Here is a 23,852-nt window from a genome sequence, read left to right as displayed (position 1 = left end):
ATGCTTCTTATGCCAGGGCCTTCAGGCCATGTCAGTTGTCACTAATTGCCCAATAGAAGAACAGAAACCCGATTTGTCTTCACTTTTGAATTCCCAAAGTAAGTTGTATAGTCCTGTCTTCGATCTCTCCATCTCCCAACAATTAGCTTACCCTTTTCTCCAGAAAGTCTGGAACACCTTCAAGTGTTATCCTAAATATGCCAATCAGCCAAGCAACACACCAGGACAAAGGGAAGGTCAAAAATAAGGACAAAAAGATTGTGTTCTGCTCAAATGCTGATGGGAACAACCCAGTTTACAAGTGGGCTGTGATCTTGGTGGGGTAGTCTAAATGCTTGTAGCTCTTTTATTGGTCTAATTACTATGGGATGTCCTTGACTAACCTGACAACAAGGGCACCATTTTATTTACTGTGCTTCCTGTGGCTGTCACTAACGTCCTTCACTTCATAAATAACTAGCCTGCTGGGACACTATTGAAAGGGCTGCTTTTATTCATGATTCTCCCCCTCCCACAAATGGAATGACGCATTCACGTGTGGCGTCTGCCAGACGTTAGGGCCTAGTCATTCCAGCACTGCTGAGGCAACATGAAAAGTGGGATACTCATTGAAGTGTGTCAAGTTGACAGCCAGTGTGACAACGTCACCATAAACAGTACCCTACTATTTCTGATGAGACGGAGTGTTTTTGAGTTTGAGTGTAGCATTAAATAAACACCTTTATTCGTGTGTTTTATGAGTAGTTCATCTCTCTCCTCAGACTGTGGGAGTTGTCATTAACTTTGGAGTTTAGTGCCAGGGGAGTTTCAACTCTGCCAGGAAGCTGCCAGGACCCAAAATATATTCCCGATGTTCTAGTTTTTATGTCCTTGTACCGCGTGTCTTACTTCTAAGCCTTGCTGATGCTGTTCAAATCTTCCCTTGGAATTTCTTATAATTGACTGAGTAGATTATTCTAGCTATACCCCTCAGGGAATCGAACCTAACCTGACTCTTAGATTATTTGCTTAGTATCTGACATGACATAAGTGAGAAGAACAGGCAGAGAGCGGAGTCTGTGAAGCAGTTACTATTTATTATGCACCACATCAGTCATCCTCTCAATCTGTTGTCTGCAGGACTCTGACAACCCGGACCTGCGAGACCGTGGCTACATCTACTGGCGTCTGCTCTCCACTGACCCTGTGGCTGCCAAGGAGGTGGTGCTGGCCGAGAAGCCTCTGATCTCAGAGGAGACAGACTTGATTGAGCCCACCCTGCTGGAGGAGCTCATCTGCCACATCGGCACGCTGGCCTCCGTCTACCACAAGCCTCCCAGCGCCTTCGTGGAGGGCAGCCGCGGTGTGATGCACAAAAGGCTCCCCGCACGCACTGAATCGTGAGTCTCTCTCTCTCACACACACACACACACACACACACTTTTAGGGCCCACTTGAGTTTTCCTAACTAAACACCTTATTTGCACCCAAGTAATTCCCCTAAGTAGTGTTATTTACCCCTAGAGTACACCCAGTCTTTACTTTGTGTAAAGCATACCTTACTTTATACTGGCTTAAGCCACGTTCAATGAATCAGAGTTGTCCGAAAGATCTCACATGAGGCTGTGTTCCCAGCAGACATGAAGTGCAGCACACAGTACTGGGCTGATTTTTAAATTCAATCTTAATGCCATTTAATTGTTATATTCATTGCATTTAAGATGTGCCAATGGTGTTCCCTTAAATAACCTTAGGACCAATATTAAGCAGGGTTGGTTTATTGAATCAAGAGTTCCAGATAATTTAGCTTGGCTGAGACTAGGCTTCTCTTTACATTTTTAGCTCAAAACATTGCGTTTAGGAATTCAAACAAGGTTAAACAACTGAAGTTCTTAAATACCCCCTTTTATTGTGGTGAATCTTTGCAGTTGTCTCTAACTCCCTCTGTCCTGGTCTCTCCATCCCCCAGAGGAGAGGGTACGGAATGCCCAGATGTGGGCAATGCTGCTGGGGGCTCTGCCCCTGAAGCTGCCCCCTCTATCATCCCCTCCCAGGGAGACCTCCTGGGGGACCTTCTCAACCTGGACCTGGCACCCCCCACCACCACTGGTCCCACCCCCTCCACCTCCGGCATGCAGATGGGGGGCATGGATCTCCTTGGTGGTGGTCTGGACAGCCTGGTAGGTACCTCACTGTAGCCTGCTGTGCTGCTACCCCTGGTCAACCAGTGAACATAGTCCATTTTTTATTTTTGACTGAGTGTTTTCCTCTTTTTTTTCCTTTTTTTTTTAATGCCACACCTGCAGATGGATGAGTCTGAACCGGTAACTAAAGTACAAGGAGGGAGAGGACATAGCTATAGTCACACATCACAGTACATCATCATTAGTTAGATGTAGCAGCTAGGCTTGGGTGGTATCCAGACTTTTATATTGTCATACTGTCCTTCTCTCATACCTGGATTTACGGTAATACCGGCATAGCACACAAGGGAGCGCTAAAAACGCAGCACATAAAATTATACGCGCATAGCTAGTAGCTACAGAATGTAATTTTCAGTGAGTGTGGACATATACATTTGCAAAAAGTTGTGATTTAATGTTTTTCTGAAGGAAGAGCAGCATGTATACACGGAGCAGATGGGAGAAGAACGGCAGGGGGGGGACGGGGGGGGGACGACGATCGTAGGAAGCACGGGGAATAAATGGCAGCTGTACAGAATTCATCCAGAGCGCTTTGACTTCTGGCAGAAAGCTCTTATAAGATACAGTGCCTTGCGAAAGTATTTGGCCCCCTTGAACTTTGCGACCTTTTGCCACATTTCAGGCTTCAAACATAAAGATATAAAACATTTTTTTTTGTGAAGAATCAACAATAAGTGGGACACAATCATGAAGTGGAACGACATTTATTGGATATTTCAAACTTTTTTAACAAATCAAAAACTGAAAAATTGGGCGTGCAAAATTATTCAGCCCCCTTAAGTTAATACTTTGTAGCGCCACCTTTTGCTGCGATTACAGCTGTAAGTCGCTTGGGGTATGTCTCTATCAGTTTTGCACATCGAGAGACTGACATTTTAACCCATTCCTCCTTGCAAAACAACTCGAGCTCAGTGAGGTTGGATGGAGAGCATTTGTGAACAGCAGTTTTCAGTTCTTTCCACAGATTCTCGATTGGATTCAGGTCTGGACTTTGACTTGGCCATTCTAACACCTGGATATGTTTATTTTTGAACCATTCCATTGTAGATTTTGCTTTATGTTTTGGATCATTGTCTTGTTGGAAGACAAATCTCCGTCCCAGTCTCAGGTCTTTTGCAGACTCCATCAGGTTTTCTTCCAGAATGGTCCTGTATTTGGCTCCATCCATCTTCCCATCAATTTTAACCATCTTCCCTGTCCCTGCTGAAGAAAAGCAGGCCCAAACCATGATGCTGCCACCACCATGTTTGACAGTGGGGATGGTGTGTTCAGCTGTGTTGCTTTTACGCCAAACATAACGTTTTGCATTGTTGCCAAAAAGTTCAATTTTGGTTTCATCTGACCAGAGCACCTTCTTCCACATGTTTGGTGTGTCTCTCAGGTGGCTTGTGGCAAACTTTAAACAACACTTTATATGGATATCTTTAAGAAATGGCTTTCTTCTTGCCACTCTTCCATAAAGGCCAGATTTGTGCAATATACGACTGATTGTTGTCCTATGGACAGAGTCTCCCACCTCAGCTGTAGATCTCTGCAGTTCATCCAGAGTGATCATGGGCCTCTTGGCTGCATCTCTGATCCGTCTTCTCCTTGTATGAGCTGAAAGTTTAGAGGGACGGCCAGGTCTTGGTAGATTTGCAGTGGTCTGATACTCCTTCCATTTCAATATTATCGCTTGCACAGTGCTCCTTGGGATGTTTAAAGCTTGGGAAATATTTTTGTATCCAAATCCGGCTTTAAACTTCTTCATAACAGTATCTCGGACCTGCCTGGTGTGTTCTTTGTTCTTCATGATGCTCTCTGCGCTTTTAACGGACCTCTGAGACTATCACAGTGCAGGTGCATTTATACGGGGACTTGATTACACACAGGTGGATTGTATTTATCATCATTAGTCATTTAGGTCAACATTGGATCATTCAGAGATCCTCACTGAACTTCTGGAGAGAGTTTGCTGCACTGAAAGTAAGGGGGCTGAATAATTTTGCACGCCCAATTTTTCAGTTTTTGATTTGTTAAAAAAGTTTGAAATATCCAATAAATGTCGTTCCACTTCATGATTGTGTCCCACTTGTTGTTGATTCTTCACAAAAAAATACAGTTTTATATCTTTATGTTTGAAGCCTGAAATGTGGCAAAAGGTCGCAAAGTTCAAGGGGGCCGAATACTTTCGCAAGGCACTGTATCTGATGGTAAACATTTAGTAGTGAATCGCATACAAGTGTAACGTCATCACTTCATGTGCGCTGCACAACAGACTCGCTGATAGCTATAGAATGCTATGTACTCCCCAGCTCGCTTCCTCCCGTTGTGCTGTTTACAAACACGTGACTGGCTCAAATGTTCTGGGCAAATACGGTAAGCTTCATCATTTAAAATAATGTGACAGGAGAAATGAAGAATGCAATTTCCTATGGTATTGTACAAGTTGACTGCAGGTAATCACTTAAAACGTAGCTACAGATATACACTTATTTGAAAAACTACAAATATTTATTTATTTTTTTATTTATTGGAAAAACCATCCTGTGGCTTTTCCAAATACCCTGGTAAACTGCCCAAGCCTAGTAGTAGGGCATTATCATTGCTGTATCTACGTGTGTGTGTGTGTGTGTGTGTGTGTGTGTGTGTGTGTATATACTGTGTCCTGTATTCACCTCTTCAATATTCTTTCTCCTGTGCTTGATGCATCCTGATTGTTCCATGTCAATGAATACATCTAACATGACAACCCTACTGTATTCATCCTGCCATCAGCCACACGTTCCCCTGCGGACGGACCCTCCACAGTCTCCGTCACCTCAGCCCCCGTCGCCAGTGTACACCCACACTGACTACACCTACACTGACTACAGTCACACTGACAGCCCCCCTGACCACAGCTCTACTGAGCACAGCCCCCCTGCTGAGGTTGGTTGAGGAGCATCAGTAGAGGCTCCTAGACAGACTAGACTGGAGTCCCCTTATAGTACCCTGTGCTGTACTGTGACCTCTCCCCATCTCTAGCTGCAGTGTCACTGTCTGTTGTAGTAGATCAGAGATGTTTCCTATCGTCTCAACAAGTTTCTTTAGTTCCTTTTTAAGTTTATTTCAGGCCTCTGAGACCTTTTGTAGGTCTTGTTGTGTTTGTTGTTCCAAAAGCCCTTACTTACTGTAGCTAGCTGTATTTGTTATGATTTTAACACGCTACTCTAGATGTTTAGGCCCTATTCATTTCTGGTTTCCATTTGCACCCATCTCTTCATAATTGTTTTATTTTTTTGATAGTGATGTATTTCAATACTGATTTCTCTGTGTAACCACCTAACTGACCACTGAATACCTGAATACATGATGCTCGTCCTGCGCTCTTTGACCTCCATATGACCCTCCAGTAGCTCTCATCATAGATATAGAACACTGTTCTGTATGCTCTCATCTCACCTTCCCCAGTTTAAACCATGCTTTTCATTTGTCATGGAACATGGTTATCTTAGCAACCCCTCATCACACACCCACCTCCCTCCCTCAGTCTTTCCTCTAGCATCTCCCTCATCCTGCTGGAATAAGGTGTAACATTCTAATAATGTATAAACTGAACTCCTCTCTCTCTCTCCTCAGCTTGGAGGAGATATTGGTGGGAGTCCTGCGGTAAGCCTGGTTGTTTAAACATTTAATTTGGAAAAATAATATTTCGGTGCAATTTTTTGATGTTCAGCTCTTTAACATGGTCTCTCATCCAAAGATGGGGGCTGGTTTTGGCGCAGCTCCCGCTGTGATGCCAGCCTCTCTAAACGCTCCTGTGGGAGGCGGCCTTGGAGACCTCTTTGACCTCGGAGGGGGGGTTGGCATGCCGATGGGAGCATACATTCCACCCAAGACAGTGAGTGCCTATAGAGTATGGTAGTACACTTAATATGATAGTATTGATACTATTTTGTTACGTTACAGCCTTATTCTAAAATGGATTAAATAAAAAAAATGCCCTCATCAATCTACCCACAGTATTCCATAATGGCAAAGCAAAAACAGATTTTTATAAATTGTATTAAAAATGTAAGTATTCAGACCCTTTTGCTATGATACTTGAAATTGAGCTCGGGTGCCTCCTGTTTCCATTGATCATCCTTGACGTTTCTACAACTTGATTATAGTCCACCTGTGGTAAATTAAATTGATTGTACATGAATTGGAAAGGCACACACCTGTCTATATAAGGTCTCACAGTTGACAATGCATGTCAGAATAATTGTCTGTAGAGTTCTGAGACAGGATTGTGTCGAGGCAAAGATCTGGGGAAGGGTACCAAAAAATGTCAGTATTGAAGGTCCCCAAGAAGACGGTGGCCTCCTTCATTCTTAAATGGAAGAAGTTTGGAACCACCAAGAATCTTCCTAGAGCTGGCCGCCTGGGCAAATAGAGCAATAGGGGGAGAAGGGACTTGGTCAGGGAGGTGACCAAGAACCCGATGGTCACTGACAGATCTACAGAGTTCCTCTGGAGATGGGAGAACCTTCCAGAAGGACAACCATCTCTGCAGCACTCCACCAATTAGGCCTTTATGGTATAGTGGCCAGACGGAAGCCACTCTTTAGTAAAAGGTACATGACAGCCCGCTTGGAGTTTGCCAAAAGGCACCTAAAGGACTCTCAGACCATGAGAAACTAGATTCTCTGGTCTGATGAAACCAAGATTGAACTCTTTGTCCTGAATGCCAAGTGTCACTTCTGGAGGAAACCTGAAGTATGGTGGTGGCAGCATCATGCTGTGGGGATGTTTTTCAGTGGCAGGGACTGGGAGACTAGTCAGGATCGAGGGAAAGATGAACGGAGTAAAGTACAGCGAGATCCTTGATGAAAACCTGCTCCAGAGCGATCAGGATCTCCGACTGGGGTGAAGGTTCACCTTCCAACAGGACAACGACCCTAAGCACACAGCCAAGACAACACAGGAGTGGCTTCGGGACAAGTCTCTGAATGTCTTTTGAGTGGCCCGGATTTGAACCCAATCAAACATCTCTGGAGAGACCTGAAAATAGCTGTGTAGCAACGCTCCCCATCCAACCTGACAGAGCTTGAGAGCATCTGCAGAGAAGAATGTGTGAGAAAGTCAAGGGGTCTGAATACTTTCCAAATGCACTGTAACTACTAGGCCTATATGTTCCTAGATGATCATGCTGAAGACACTCCTCCACGCTCTCCACAACCTGGTACCCACCTACCTCTCTGATGTTCTCCCAGTCTATGCCCCCTTCCGCCCCTCCTATGGTGGTCTCCTTGTCACCCCCCTCCCCCGCATCTCCAACATGGGTGCCCGAGCCTTCAGTTGCTCGGCACCCAGGCTCTGGAATGCACTTCCCCCATACTTACAACATGCAGATAGCCATCTCATTAAAAAACCTGAAAACACACCTCTTCAAGGATACCTATGGTCTATGATTGACTCTGTCCTACATTACCTCTGTGCTCTCCCAGTATCGCTGTGTCCCCTCCAACATAAACCTTACCCTTAACCATGTTTGGATCCTCTACCCAACCCTTCCTTATTTTTACCTGTCCTGTTTCGTATTGTCCTTTTGATTTTAAATTGTACTTTGATTGATGCTCTTGATTTTCTGACCTGATGTACGGATTCTACTGTTAATGTGATATTTCATTGAGTGCCCTGATGCTGTCCGCCAAATAAATTGAATTATTATTATTATTTAATACAAACTGTTCCTCTTATGGTATCTTCTATCCTCAGGTGTGGCTCCCAGCCATGAAGGCTAAAGGTCTGGAGATCTCTGGGACCTTTGCCCGGCGTGCTGGAGTCATCCAGATGGAGCTGGTCCTCACCAACAAGGCCATGAGCGTCATGACTGACTTCGCCATCCAATTCAACAGGAACAGGTGAGCGGAAGTCTATATGACGGTAATAAGGAATTTTTTTCTAGTTCTGACTGGAACTCTTCTCTCTCTAGTTTTGGACTGGCCCCTGCCGGCCCACTCCAGGTCCTCACCCCTCTCGGCCCAAACCAGACCATTGAAGTCAGCCTCCCCCTCAGCACTGTTGGGCCAGTCATGAAGATGGACCCTCTCAACAACCTACAGGTAACTCTCCCACAATGTTAGTTGTACAGGATGTTTCAGGAGACTAGGCTGCTTCAGACTAGGGTTGAATAGTGGGAACCGGGTTACTGAGAGATCCAGCCCAAACCCACTCCCTTTTCCCAGGATAAATAACTGCAAGAAACCGGTAAATTTATAATAAATGATTTATATGAAAAGCATGATGTGAAATGGCACTGTTAAATGATATGCGCTGTCTAAATCTGTCTTCTCAACGGCCTCCTCTCTGCTATCTGCTTGACCAATCATCGACGCTCATGGTGGGGACACCGCTTCTCACTACGGAGTGTAGTTCAATGAGTTTATCATCTCATGGTAACTTTTTGTCTTTTAAAAGGAAGGACTACATTTGCTGCAGCTACAGTAATATAATGACAATGCGCGTCTAATTTACACTTCTCCATCTGGCTTTCGGGGGTCACCTTATTCTTTCATTGTAAAGAGTTTTATAACAGCCTGTCACTCAAATATCTTTGCCGCAGTCTTTTTCTCTCCCATCAATTCCATTCAAATTGCACCCAAAATAGATCGGCCTAATCCTGGTCAAGATTGAGATGCACTGAGTGTACAAAACATCCTGCTCTTTCCATGACTAAAGCCCTATTCACACGGGACTAGTATTACTATAGAATGTAGGTGATGTAATTACTACCCCAGCATGTCAGTTTTTCCAGTGGACGATTCGGATGGGATTAGCTTTTCCCAACTGCCCCGTAATAATTGTTTTCCTCATTCAAAATGGATAATTATGACGGAAGCCTGGAGGCTCTTCTAGGTAGGAAGATGTTTTAAATGTCTAGGGACTAAAATACAGATGTGGTGATTTGTGCTCATGCACATAATTACATTACCTGAGCTCCCCCAGTAAAACATATCCAGTCTGATAAGACTGATCAGGTGAATCCAGATGAAAGCTATGATCTCTTATTGATGTCACTTGTTAAGTCCACTTCAAATCAGTGTAGATCGGTTAAAGAATAATTTTTAAGCCTTGAGACATGGGTTGTGTATGTGTGCAATTCAGAGGGTGAATGGGCAAGACAAAATGTTTAAGTGCCTTTGAACGAGGTATGGCAGTAGGTGCCAGATGAACCAGTGTGAGTGTGTGTTATGCATAAGCTTCTAAATTATAGCCTCTGTCTCTTGCGCAATACGCACCTCCGCTCCATTGCCGTATCTACCTAAAAAAAACGCAACTTAGCTCTTGGAGTCCCAGGAAAAGCTAGACTAGAATAGCTTGCTGGACATTTTTTTCTTTTAGCATTTCTTATACTAATAGACTGTTCGAAGAGATTCAAGTTCTTGTTTGCTGAATGTTTAATACAGCAGCCATTAGAACTTTAAAGAAGAGAACACGCAATGGCAGTTATTTATTCAGAATAGGGCTGTCCCCGACAAAAAAAAAATCTTGGTCTGTTCTTTCGATTGGTTGAAGTTTTTACACGTGTATTTTTCCATATAGACACATACTATGTGTTTTAATCAAATCAACTATATGCACTGAGCTTGTCTGTGTTTGTTGAAACAATTAAGACACACAAATGATTAGAGGGAGTCCGACCACAATTGATGTGCTTGTCCTGGCTCAGAATTGCTGTGTTAAAAAAAACAACTAACAACTGTGTGACTAGCACACGTTGTCTTTCCTCCCTACTGTAGCGACCATCACAGAACATCAAGTGTTTTTTTGGTATTTTGTTAGGATCCCCATTAGCTGTTGCAAAAGCCAAAATATCATATGCCGATAACAATACATATCACGATATAGCACATTTTTTGTAAATTCAATGAATAAATAGTTTAAATAAAATGACCACATGTAAAGGCATATTTTTTATTACATTTTGAATTCTACTCAACAAATAAAAGGTACTTCCTCATATATTTGATTATTCCTCCTTTTTATTTAGAAACTTTGTGAAAATGTTCAGTTAAGCATGTAACAAAATATTAATATCTCTAAAAAGGTAAATAGAAAACACTTCAACTATAGTTGCAAACAAAATAAATATAGGCCTAAAATGTATTTTTGGGGGCTTGCCTGTTTTGCATGTTATTTTGGCATTAATACGTGTCACATATCAATTTGGTACCTTAGGTTAAGTGTTGGCACCAACTCACGAAACCCCTGTTTGTCAACTCTGTAAATTGGGGCCATGTCCTTGCAGATATAAGTTGTAAAGGCAGCTGTTATCTTGTTCCATCTTCATGATTCTTTGCCATATGGTGTGCCGCGGGCAAAAGCCTCTTGCAACGTCTGAGTCTGGGGTTTTGTTTTGAGCACTAGACTGTACTTTTTTGGGTCTCATCCGTAGACACTCTCTATGTACTGTTTCACTTGTTTCTTGCATAGGTGGTAAAAGAGGTTAGTGATGTTTGAGCCTGTTGTTGGGACCGGCCTACGGCATATTTTGCAGAGGACGGGTTTCTGGTCTGTGTCAGACTTGTCATACCCAAACCACGTCCATGCGACCAAAGTAGCCCCTCTCTTAGGTACGAGCTCTGTGTCTCCGTGCTCTGTGTCACGTTCACTCTCCTCCATGTTTGTTTGTGTTGCAGCTGTGTGGAAGGACGTAAAGCGTTGTCCAATTGACTAAAAATATTGCCAAAAAGAGTGATTTGCGACACAACGAAATAAACGATAGAGCGTAATATGAAACGATAAAAAAACTTCTATCGTCACACAATATATATTGTCATTTCCCCCAGCCCTACGGCTGGACAATAATCAAGATTAGACCAAACTAGAGCCTGTAGAACTTGCTTTTTGGAGTGTGGTGTCAAAAGCGGAGCATCTCTTTATTACGGCTAGACCTCTCCCCATCTTTACAACCATTGAAACTATATGTTTTGAGCATGACAGTTTACAATCTAAGGTAACGCCAAGTAATTTAGTCGTCTCTACTTGTTCAACAGCCACACCATTCATTACCAGATTTAGCTGAGGTCTAGCACTTAAGGAATGAGTTGTACCAAATACAATGCTCTTAGTTTTAGAGATGTTCAGGACCAGTTTATTACTGGCCATCCATTCCAAAACAGACTGCAGCTATTTAAGGGTTTCAGTGACTTCATTAGCTGTGGTTGCTGATGCGTATATGGTTGAATAATCAGCATACATGGACACACATGCTTTGTTTAATACCAGTGGCAGGTAATTGGTAAATTAGAAAAGAGTAAAGGGCCTAGAGAGCTGCCCTGCGGTACACCACACTACGTGTTTGACATTAGAGAAGATTCCATTAAAGAAAACCCTTTGAGTTCTATGAGATAGATGGCTCTGAATCCACATTATGGCAGAGGTTGAAAAGCCATAGCACAAGTTTTTTTCAACAACAGGTTATGAACAATAATATCAAAAGCTGCACTAAAATCTAACAGTACAGCTCCCACAATCTTCTTATTATCAATTTCTTTCAAACAATCATCAGCCATTTGTGTCAGTGCAGTACATGTTGAGTGCCCTTCTCTAAAAGCATGCTGAAAGTCTGTTGTTAATTTGTTTACAGGGAAATACAATGCTATTTGGTGAAACACCATTATTTTCCCAACAGTTTGCTAAGAGCTGGCAGCAAGCTTATAGGTCTGCTTTTAGAACCAGTAAAGGCTGCTTTACCACTCTTGGGTGGCGGAATTACTTTGTCCTCAGGCTTGGAGGGAAGTCAGACTTTCCTCTAGGCTCAGATTAACAATATGACAGATAGGAGAGGCTATAGAGTCAGCTACCATCCTCAGTAGCTTTCCATCTAAGTTATCAATGCCAGGAGGTTTGTCATTATTGATTGATAACAATAATTTTCCACCTCGCCCACACTAACTATACAAAATTCAAATAAAATTGTATTTGTCACATACACATGGTTAGCAGATGTTAATGCGAGTGTAGCGAAATGCTTGTGCTTCTAGTTCCGACAATGCAGTAATAACCAACGAGTAATCTAGCTAACAATTCCAAAACTACTACCTTATACACACAAGTGTAAAGGGATAAAGAATATGTACATAAAGATATATGAATGAGTGATGGTACAGAGCGGCATAGGCAAGATGCAGTAGATGGTATCAGTAGAGTACAGTATATACATATGAGTATGTAAACAAAGTGGCATAGTTTAAAGTGGCTAGTGATACATGTATTACATAAAGATGCAGTAGATGATATAGAGTACAGTATATACATATACATATGAGATGAATAATGTAGGGTATGTAAACATTATATTAAGTAGCATTGTTTAAAGTGGCTAGCGATATATTTTACATCAATTCCCATTATTAAAGTGGCTGGAGTTGAGTCAGTGTGTTGGCAGCAGCCACTCAATGTTAGTGGTGGCTGTTTAACAGTCTGATGGCCTTGAGATAGAAGCTGTTTTTCAGTCTCTCGGTCCCAGCTTTGATGCACCTGTACTGACCTCGCCTTCTGGATGATAGCGGGGTGAACAGGCAGTGGCTCGGGTGGTTGTTGTCCTTGATGATCTTTATGGCCTTCCTGTGACATCGGGTGGTGTAGGTGTCCTGGAGGGCAGGTAGTTTGCCCCCGGTGATGCGTTGTGCAGACCTCACTACCCTCTGGAGAGCCTTACGGTTGTGGGCGGAGCAGTTGCCGTACCAGGCGGTGATACAGCCCGACAGGATGCTCTCGATTGTGCATCTGTAGAAGTTTGTGAGTGCTTTTGGTGACAAGCCTTCTTCACGATGCTGTCTGTGTGGGTGGACCAATTCAGTTTGTCTGTGGTGTGTATGCCGAGGAACTTAAAACTTACTACCCTCTCCATTACTGTTCCATCGATGTGGATAGGGGGGTGTTCCCTCTGCTGTTTCCTGAAGTCCACAATCATCTCCTTAGTTTTGTTGACGTTGAGTGTGAGGTTATTTTCCTGACACCACACTCCGAGGGCCCTCACCACCTCCCTGTAGGCCGTCTCGTCATTGTTGGTAATCAAGCCTACCACTGTTGTGTCGTCCGCAAACTTGATGATTGAGTTGGAGGCGTGCGTGGCCACGCAGTCGTGGGTGAACAGGGAGTACAGGAGAGGGCTCAGAACGCACCCTTGTGGGGCCCCAGTGTTGAGGATCAGCGGGGTGGAGATGTTGTTACCTACCCTCACCACCTGGGGGCGGCCCGTCATGAAGTCCAGTACCCAGTTGCACAGGGCAGGGTCGAGACCCAGGGTCTCGAGCTTGATGACGAGTTTGGAGGGTACTATGGTGTTAAATGCTGAGCTGTAGTCAGCTCAGCAATGCTTTTCTTTCATGATTAGTTTTTTTATGCATGAATACAATTGCTCACTGTTCATTGTTGGCATATCCTGCCTAAGTTTGTCCACTTTATTTCATTGGCAATCATTAAAATAATTTGCAATATCAAATAGTTTTTTGATGAATAAGCCATCTGATTCGATGAAAGTTGGAGTTGAATTTGTCTTTCTGCCCATAATTTCATTTAAAGTACTCACATTTTTTTCCATCATTCTTTATATTGTTGATCTTGGCTTCATAATAAAGTTTCTTCTTTTTGTAGAGTTTAGTCACATCATTTCTCAATTTGCAGTAAGTAAGCCAGTCAGATGTGCAGCCAGACTTATTAGCCAATCCTTTTGCCTCATCTCTTTCAACCATACAGTTTTTCAATTCCTCATCAATCCATGGAGCCTTAACAGTTCTAACAGCCAGTATTGCCCTGTCTGTGTTTCTGAAGCTGCAACATAATGACAGCCATTTCTGACTGAAAAGTAATGTTACTGAAATCCCTCATTTGTTTAGGAATTTACCTCAACCCTTACTGTTTTTACGTGACACGTAAGCATCGCATGCATGTGACCAATAGGGCCTGACCTGTAGCATATCATAGTCACATCTATTAAATAGGCTATAACAAACTCTGAACACATGTGACAGCAAATGGATGCAGAGGACGTGACAAACTCGAAACAGGGGAATGTTTACTGGTTCCTCAGGAGGTAAAGGGGAAGTTGGAAGTGTGGAATAAATTTGACTAGTGGGAAATACTGGAGATCAAGAAAAAGAATGTAAGGAGCAAGCGCTATGTGCATATGTGTGCCAAACAGGTGCTGTTATAGATTACAAAATACACTACCGTTCATAAGTTTGGGGCCACTTAGAAATGTTATTGTTTTCCATGAAAACATACATGAAGTGAGTTGCCAAATGAATAGGAAATATAGTCAAGATGTTGACAAGGTTATAAATAATGATTTTTAATTGAAATAGTTGTCCTTCAAACTTTTGCTTTCGTCAAGAATCGTCCATTTGCAGCAATTACAGACTTGCTGACCTTTGGCATTCTAGTTGTCAATTTGTTGAGGTAATCTGAAGAGATTTCACCCCATGCTTCCTGAAGCACCTCCCACAAGTTGGATTGACTTGATGGGCACTTCTTACGTACCATACGGTCAAGCTGCTCCCACAACAGCTCAATAGGGTTGAGATCCGGTGACTGTGCTGGCCATTCCATTATAGACAGAATACCAGCTGACTGCTCTTCCCTAAATAGTTATTGCGTAGTTTGGAGCTGTGCTTTGAGTCATTGTCCTGTTGTGGGAGGAAATTGGCTCCAATTAAGCGCTGTCCACAGGGTATCGCATTGCAAAATGGAGTGATAGCCGTCCTTCTTCAAGATCCCTTTTACCCTGTACAAATCTCCCACTTTACCACCACCAAAGCACCCCCAGACCATCACATTGCCTCCACCATGCTTGACAGATGATTTCAAGCACTCCTCCAGCATCTTCATTTTTTTCAGCGTCTCACGAATGTTGTTTGGGATCCGAACACCTCAAACTTAGATTTGTCTGTCCATAACACTTTTTTTCCAATCTTCCTCTGTCCAGAGTCTGTGTTCTTTTGCCCATCTTAATCTTTTATTTTTATTGGCCAGTCTGAAATATCAATCAACTGCATTTATAAAGCTATTTTTACATCAGCTGATGTCACAAAGTGCTACACAGAAACCCAGCCTAAAACCACAAACAGCAAGCAAGGCAGATGTAGAAGCACGGTGGCTAGGAACAACTCCTTAGAAAGGCAGGAACCTAGAAATACATCTAGAGAGGAACCAGGCTCAGAGGGGTGGCCAGTCCTTTTCTGGCTGTGCCGGGTAGAGATTATAACAGTACATGGCCAAGATGGTCAATGACCAGCAGGGTCAAATAATAATAATAATAATAATAATCAGTGGTTGTAGTGGGTGCAACAGGTCAGCACCTCAGGAGTCAATGTCAGTTGGCTTTTCATAGCCGATCATTCAGAGTGAATTCGTGAGTACACAGCAGTTCCGGGACAAGGTAGCACGTCCGGTGAACAGGTCAGTGTTCCATAGCTGCAGGCAAAACAGTTGAAACTGGACGACCAGCACGACCAGGTGGACTGGGGACAGCAAGGAGTCATCAGGCCAAGTAATCCTGAGGCATGATCCTAGGGCTCAGGTCCTCCGAGAGAAAGAGATGGACACCACACAAGTCCTCAACTGGCATCTTCATTAAATAGTACCCGCAAAACACCAGTTTCAACGTCAACACTCTACTAATGATATGGCTTTTTCTTTGCAACTCTGCCTAGAAGGTCAGCATCCTGGAGTCGCCTCTTCTCTGTTGACATTGACACGTGTTTTTTGCGGGTACTATTTAATTAACCTGCCAGTTGAGGACTTGTGATGTGTCTGTTTCTCAAACTAGACACTAATGTACTTGTCCTCTTGCTCAGTTGTGCACCGGGGCCTCCCACTCTTTCTGTTCTGGTTAGAGCCCGTTTGCTCTGTTCTGTGAAGGGATTAGGACACAGCGTTGTATGAGATCTTCAGTTTCTTGCCAATTTCTCACATGGAATAGCCTTAATTTCTCAGAACAAGAATAGACTGAGTTTCAGAAGGAAGGTCTTTGTTTCTGGCCATTTTGAGCCTGTAATCGAACCCACAAATGCTGATGCTCCAGATACTCAACTAGTCTATAGAAGGCCAGTTTTATTGGTTATTTAACTAGGACAACAGTTTTCAGCTGTGCTAACATAATTGATAAAGGGTTTTCTAATGATCAAGTAGCCTTTTAAAATTATAAACTTGTATTAGCTAACACAACGTGCCATTGGAAAACAGGAGTGATGATTGCTGATAATGGGCCTATGTAGATATTCCATAAAAATTCAGATGTTTCCAGCTACAATAGTCATTTACAACATTAACAATGTCTACGCTGTATTTCTGATCAATTTGATGTTATTTTAATGGATGAAAAATGTCATTTTCTTTCAAAAACAAGGACATTTCTAAGTGACCCTAAACTTCTGGTTTTCTGACCATTTTGGAACAATGCAAACAACAATTCTAAGTGTACCAGAGAGTATGTTTCTTTTCCTAAAGCCTTTATTACAGCAAAGACTAAAAACCAGTCACTTTCATTTGTGATTGCAATTTCAGGAATGGAACTGTTTAGGCCTATTTATTGTTTGCTTGATTGCATTTCAAATCATGAATGACTCCTATGCTGTATGATGACATTAACAAATAAATGATTGATACAGTAGCCTATATAAGTATTGAAATATAGACCTAGGTAAGTTATGCTATTAAGACTAAACCGTATGCTCTCTTAGGCCTACTGCTCGATGGTGGTTATGCAAGGCTGCTTTACTAAGCCTTTCTGGAATTTTCCAAGCTGTTTAAAGACACTAAGTTGACTGTACATGTAAACTTCTGACCCACTGGAATTGTGATTAAGTGAAATAATCTGTCTGTAAAGAATTGTTGGAGGAATGACTTGTGTCATGCACAAAGTAGATGTCCTAACCGACTTGCCAAAACTATTGTTTGTTAACAAGAAATTTGTGGAGTGGTTGAAAAATACTTAGGTTGAAGTCATCACTTCCGACTTCAACTGTACATTTGGGTGAGTTTTTTTTTGTCTCGTCTGAGTAGCCTCGTTTCACTGCCAAAAATACAATTAAACAAGCTAGTGTTCAGTGAAATAACAACACAATGTCAAATACAGGTAGCCTAGTCCAATAATTAACATCCAATCACATTAACCGTTACTCTCTCGTGAGAAACCTTCACTCTTGTGCCGACATTTAGAAATGGAACATGACAATTTTAAAAATAAGCCATGGGAGTTTTTTGAGCGAGAATATAGGAAACTTTTGAGTAGTAAGACATGTATAAAAGCAACAGATACCATTAAGGGTCTGGAAGCGTCTTATATGGAGAGCTACCGAGTGGCTAAGAACAGGCAAGCCCCATACTATTGTGGAGGACACAATTCTTCCTGCTGCTGTGGATATGGCTGGGTCAATGCTCGGGGAAAAGACCCCAAAAAGCTATACAGACAATACCTCTGTCAAACAACACTGTTTCACACATCATTGACATGGCAGTTGATGTTTTGAAACAATTACTGCTTCACATACAAGCCAGTGAATTAAATGCGTTACAGCTGGATGAGTTAACAGACGTGGAGGGCCTGGCACAGCTCCTGGTATATGTCTGTTACGTTTATGGGGGATCAATTAAGGAAGACCTCTTCTGCAAACCACTGGAAACCAGGACAACAGGATAGGATCTTTTTTAAGTACTGGACAGCTTTGTGACCAAATGGACTTTGGTGGTCAAGATGTGTTGGTATCTGTACTGATGGCACAAAAGCCATGACCGGGAGACATAGTGCAAGCAGTTGCTTCTGACGCCACTTGGGTACGCTGCAGCATCCACCGAGAGGCTCTTGTTGCCAAGGGAATCCGTGTCAGCTTGAAAGACGTTTTGGACACTACAGTGAAAATGGTTAACTTTGTTTTAAAGCAAGGCCCCTGAACTCTTGTGTATTTTCTGCACTATGCAATGATATGGGCTTCGCTTTGTAACGCTTTTACAACATACGTATGTTGTGCTGGTTATCAAGGGGTAAAGTATTGACACGTTTCTTTTAAAATTGTGAGACGAGCTTAGTTTTCTTTACTGACCATAATTTGCACTTGTCGTCATGCAAGCGGTCTGACGAGTTTCTCACACAACTGGCCTATCTGGGTGATAGGTTTTTTCTCCTGAATGATCTGATTACAGGGACTCTCCGCAACAATCTAGGATTACAGGGACTCTCCGCAACTATTCAATGTGCAGGACAAAATTGAGCCTATGATTAGGAAGTTGGAGCTCTTTTCTGTCTGCGTTAACAAGGACAACACACGTCTTTCCATCGTTGTCTGATTTTGTGTGTACAAATGAACTCAAGCTTACAGACAATGTCAAATGTGATATAGCGAAGCACCTGAGTGAGCTGGGTACGCAGGTACTTTCCCGAAACGGACGACACAAACTGGATTCGTTATCCCTTTCATGCCCTGCCTCCAGTCCTCTTACCAATATCTGAACAAGAGAGCCTCATTGAAATTGCAACAAGCGGTTCTGTGAAAATAAAATTGAATCAGAAGCCACTGCCAGATTTCTGGATAGGCTCTTGGCAAATCGCGCTGTTAAGACACCGATGACCTTTGCAACCACGTACCTATGTGAGAGTGGATTCTTCCCTCGCTAGCATGAAAACTGAGAGGAACAAACTGTGTGGAAAATGATTTAAGACTGAGACTCTCCAAAACAACCCAACATTGCAGAGATATGTGCATCCTTTCAAGCACACCCTTTTCCATTAACCTGTGGTGAGTTATTCACAATTTCTGATGAACAAATAAGGTTTTATATGGAAGATGGCTAAATAAAGAGCAAAATTATTGATTATTTTTATTTGTGCCCTGGTCCTATAAGAGCTCTTTGTCACTTCCCACGGGCTGGGTTGTGACAACTCATACTCATTCTTATGTTTAATACATGTATTGTGCGTGGGGGGGGCTTACAATGATGGGGAAAAAAATACATTTGATAGTGCACTGACCCTGGTGCTAGAGGGGGTACGCAGTTGGAGGTTGAATGTTTGAAGGGGTACGGGACTCTTAAAACTTTGGGAATCACTGGCCCAGGAAAATGCATCAATTCAACAGCGCACTGATGTTACAGAACCGCCCGCGCACAGCGACCAAGCACTATCCAATGCAAAATAATGATTTTTAAAAATTTGTGTTGCACCATTGTTCTTACATAATATAACCAACCATATACCATTTCAGTAGCAATTGTCAGTCTGATGGACTGTGCCATCTCCTCCACCTCCACAATGGATCAGTCGACTCAGACAGGCGCGAATCATACAGGTGTCTCCTAAACCTTTTTATTGAAAACATTTTTGCTACTGCTCAACTGAAATCTGTCGACCAAAAGCCTATCCACCAGTGGACTAAATGAGGTCGGCCCTAATTCAGACCCATATAACCATTCAATGTTCATGAAGAGGAGTGATACCCCGCTGCATCTTATTCTACTCCTATATTATTCAAGCATGTCATTACAATGATGACTATACGGGCAATGGAACTTCTATACATTTAATTGTTGAAAGAGATGGAAAGAGGGAAAGAGGAGGTAGGCTATAATACGTACGTCGCACAACATTAGAGGAACTATATATGAAAGGTAGGCCTATATATGCGTCAGCCTACCAATGATAAAAATGTCCAATTAAAATCGCATTCACTAGCCTATAATTGTAACTTTGTAGGCCGCATGTCCTGGACCAGCATCACGTTCTCCCCCAGCTTCATGATTTGAACAAGGTGTGTAATTCCAGTCCATATAATACAGTACTGTAATGCAGTCCACAGTCCAAGATTAGCCTACTGGAACTTGTTTTACTTATTTATCCAAGAGCGCGTGGCTACATCTATGGGCTTTTATGTTTTTCTGTCCTGCGTAGGCTGTGTGGTAGGCTACTTATTGGATAACGGCACAATCATTTGGGCTTTTTTGGGCTTGGGCTCATAAAATATATTTTAATGTTTGTCTCATAAGGCTCAGCTAGCATCAGACTTGAATTTTCATGCTGATCAAAGCTGTAATCAAATCCAGACATTTATATGCTTTAGAATGACACTTCCGATTTTGGTGGGAAATGCCTGTTTACCCGGGAGAAAGGTGATTTTATTCTCTGGATGGAACATTTGTAAAATACAGGGAAAATAATCAACCCTACTGCAGACACATGCTTGTTTTAACTGTCAGGTTGTTATTTAAATTCCGGAGCTATAGAAACAGCATGAAATATGACAAGAGAGAGCCTCTGGAACTTTAGTTATTGGTTGAGAAACAGAACTGAGAGAGACGGGGCCTCTTTAGATCAGAGCAGTCATCTGACTTGGGGGGATGGAACATTGTGCAGCTGGTAAGAGAAAATAACGGGTTCCAGGAGAGATGAGAGGTGGGGATGGTCATTAGCGGTCACCTCTCACTGTGCTGCTCTAGTCTACGCCACAGCTCTGCTCTGTTTCCCCTGACCCCAGCACTCCTTCTCCCAGACAGCTGTATTCCTACAGGAGGAGGAGTCAGTGGTGGAAAAAGTACCCAATTTTCATACTTGAGTAAAAGTGAAGATGCGTTCAAAGAAATTTACTCTAGTAAAAGTGAGTCACCCAGCAAAATTCTACTTGAGTAAAAGTATTTGGTTTTAAGTTAACTTTATTGTTATTGCTCAAATAACAAACAATAACGGAACCCCAATCAGAAGCTAACTAGCTAGTAGTCACTGGAAGCGGTCATCACCGTTAACTCGGACATCAGCCTTCCTCAACCCGTTCAATTCCTTCCAGTCTGCACAGCGTGATATCCACACAGAGCATAGCAGACTGCTTTTTCTCTACCACATCTCCGGATTCCTACCGCAAGCTCTGAACCTTTACACCGGATCATCGCAGCTAGCTAGCTGCTATCCGAGTGGCTACTCCTGGCTAACGTTTAAAGTTAGTCTGGAGCTAGCCTCGAGCTAGGCCCATCTCCCAGCTAGACGAAAAGATCCATCAGACAATTCCTGGGCTTCAATACCTCTTTTGCCAATTGGCCTGGACCCTTTACTGCCGACACAGAGCCCCGCTGATCCACCATGACTGGTCTGCCGATGTAACCGTCTGAGGGGGTTTCAACAGGCTCTTCCGTCACGATGTCCCCCTGAGGTCCATTTGCTAGCCTGCTAGCCCCGGCCTTCTAGCTGTCTGAATCTCCGTGTCTCCAGCTCACCTAGCTACACACTGGACCCTATGATCACTCGGCTACACATACCTCTCCCTAATGTCAATATTCCTTGTCTATTGCTGTTTTGGTTAGTGATATTTGCCTTATTTTACTGTAGAGCCACCAGCCCTGCTCAATATGCCTTAGCTAGCCCTTCTGTTCCACCCCCCACACATGCAGTGACCTCACCTGGCTTAAATGGTGCCTCTAGAGACAAAACCTCTCTCATCGTCACTCAATGCCTAGGTTTTTCTCCACTGTACTCGCATCCTACCATACCCTTGTCTGTACATTATGCCTTGAATCTATTCTTCCACGCCCAGAAATCTGCTCCTTTTACTCTGTTCTGAACGCACTAGACCAGTTCTTATAGCCTTTAGCCGTACCCTTATCCTACTCCTCCTCTGTTCCATTTGGTGATGTAGAGGTTAATCCAGGCCCTGCAGCCCCCAGCATCACTCCCATTCCCCAGGCGCTCATTTGTTGACTTCTGTAAGCGTAAAAGCTTTGGTTTCATGCATGTTAACATTAGAAGCCTCCTCCTGGAAGGATATTGACATCATCCCGTCAGTAGAGGATGCCTGGTTGCTCTTCAAAAGTGCTTTCCTCACTATCTTGAATAACCATGCCCCATTCAAAAAATGTAGAACTAAGAACAGATATAGCCCTTGGTTCATCCCAGACTTGACTGCCCTTGACCAGCACAAAAATGGCGTTCTGCATTAGCATCGAATAGCCCCGCGATATGCAACTTGTCAGGGAAGTCAGGAACCAATATACTCAGTCAGTATACTCAGTCCTTCACCCAAATCCAGACAGCTGATGTTCTGAAAGAGCTGCAAAATCTGGATCCCTACAAATCAGCTGGGCTAGACAATCTGGACCTTTTTCTTTCTAAAATGATTTGCCTAAATTGTTGCAACTCCTATTTACTATCCTATCCATCCTCTCTCTCGTATCGTCTGAAATCCCAAAAATTGGAAAGCTGCCGCGGTCATCCCCCTCTTCAAAGGGGGAGACACTCTAGACCCTAACTGTTATAGATCTATATCCATCCTGCCCTGCCTTTTCTAAAATCTTTGAAAGCCAAGTTAACAAACAGATCACCAACAATTTTGAATCCCACAGTACCTTCTCCACTATGTACTCTGGTTTCCGAGCTGGTCATGAGCGTGGCTGAGGTGCACCCAAGGTCCTAAACGATATAACCGCCATCGATAAAAGACAATACTGTGCACCTGTCTTCATCAACCTGGCCAATGCTTTCGACTCTGTCAATCACTGCATTGTTATCGGCAGACTCAATAGCCTTGGCTTCTCAAATGACTGCCTCGCCTGGTTCACCAACTACTTCTCAGATAGTTCAGTGTGTCAAATCGGAGGGACTGTTGTCCGGGCCTCTGGCAGTCTCTATGGGGCTGCCACAGGGTTCAATTCTCGGGCCGACTCTTTTCTCTGTATATATCAATGATGTCGCTCTTGCTGCTGGTGACCCTCTCTAATCCACCTCTACGCAGATGACACCATTCTGTATACTTCTGGTCCTTTGGACACTGTGCTAACAAACCTCCAAACGAGCTTCAACGCCATACAGCACTCCTTCCGTGGCCTCCAACTGCTCTTAAATGCAAGTAAAACTAAATGCATGCTCTTTGACAGATCGCTATCCGCCCGCCCGTCTAGCATCACTACTCTGGACGGTTCTAACCTAGAATATGTGAACAACTTCACACATTCACACATTGGTTAGACTGTAAACTCTCCTTCCAGACTCACATTAAGCATCTCCAATCCAAAAATAAATCTGGAATCGGCTTCCTATTTCACAACAAAGCATCCTTCACTCATGCTGCCAAACACACCCTCTTAAAACTGACTATCCTACCGATCCTTGACTTTGGCGATGTCATTTACAAAATAGCCTCCAACACTCTACTCAGCAAATTGGATGTAGTCTATCACAGTGCCATCCGTTTTGTCACCAAAGCCCCATATACTACCCACCACTGCGACCTGTATGCTCTCGTTGGCTGGCCCTCACTACATATTTGTCTCAGCTCACTGGTCACCATAGCAACACCCACCCATAGCACGCGCTCCAGCAGGTATATTTCACTGGTCATCCCCAAAGCCAACACTTCATTTGGCCTCCTTTCCTTCCAGTTCTCTGCTGCCAATGACTGGAACGAATTGCAAAAATCACTGAAGCTGGAGTCTTATACAAAAGACTCTAAGACCCTCTAACTTTAAGCATCAACAGTCAATCTGTAAATAACACACCCAACCACCTCATCCACATATTACTTACCCTCTTGCTCTTTTGCACCCAGTGTCTCTACTTGCACATCATCATCTGCACATCTATCATTCCAGTGTTAATGCTAAATTGTAATTATTTCGCCTCTATGGCCTATTTATTGCCTACCTCCCTACTCTTCTACATTTGCACACACTGTAAATAGATTT

General features: G+C 43.1%; 1 protein-coding gene across 5 annotated transcripts in view; it reads left to right on the top strand.

The window, feature by feature from the left end:
• Nucleotides 1–23,852, top strand: part of LOC139410948 (AP-1 complex subunit beta-1-like) — a 54,905-nt gene that overhangs the window by 13,707 nt on the left and 17,346 nt on the right. For 2 of the 5 annotated variants that reach the window (XM_071156641.1, XM_071156639.1), the window contains exons 13-20: nt 1,120–1,379; nt 1,949–2,159; nt 2,286–2,303; nt 4,941–5,093; nt 5,784–5,813; nt 5,908–6,045; nt 7,908–8,053; nt 8,125–8,254. In XM_071156641.1, coding sequence (XP_071012742.1) covers nt 1,120–1,379; nt 1,949–2,159; nt 2,286–2,303; nt 4,941–5,093; nt 5,784–5,813; nt 5,908–6,045; nt 7,908–8,053; nt 8,125–8,254 — 1,086 coding nt within the window. The remainder of the gene's footprint in view (nt 1–1,119; nt 1,380–1,948; nt 2,160–2,285; nt 2,304–4,940; nt 5,094–5,783; nt 5,814–5,907; nt 6,046–7,907; nt 8,054–8,124; nt 8,255–23,852) is intronic. The other 3 variants (XM_071156644.1, XM_071156643.1, XM_071156642.1) reach the window with 2 other exon arrangements.

The sequence above is a fragment of the Oncorhynchus clarkii genome, chromosome 6 (assembly GCF_045791955.1).
Source record: "Oncorhynchus clarkii lewisi isolate Uvic-CL-2024 chromosome 6, UVic_Ocla_1.0, whole genome shotgun sequence".
NCBI classification, from domain to species: Eukaryota; Metazoa; Chordata; class Actinopteri; order Salmoniformes; family Salmonidae; genus Oncorhynchus; species Oncorhynchus clarkii.
Note: the sequence above shows the minus strand (reverse complement) of the source record. Positions and strands in the feature narration are given on the sequence as shown.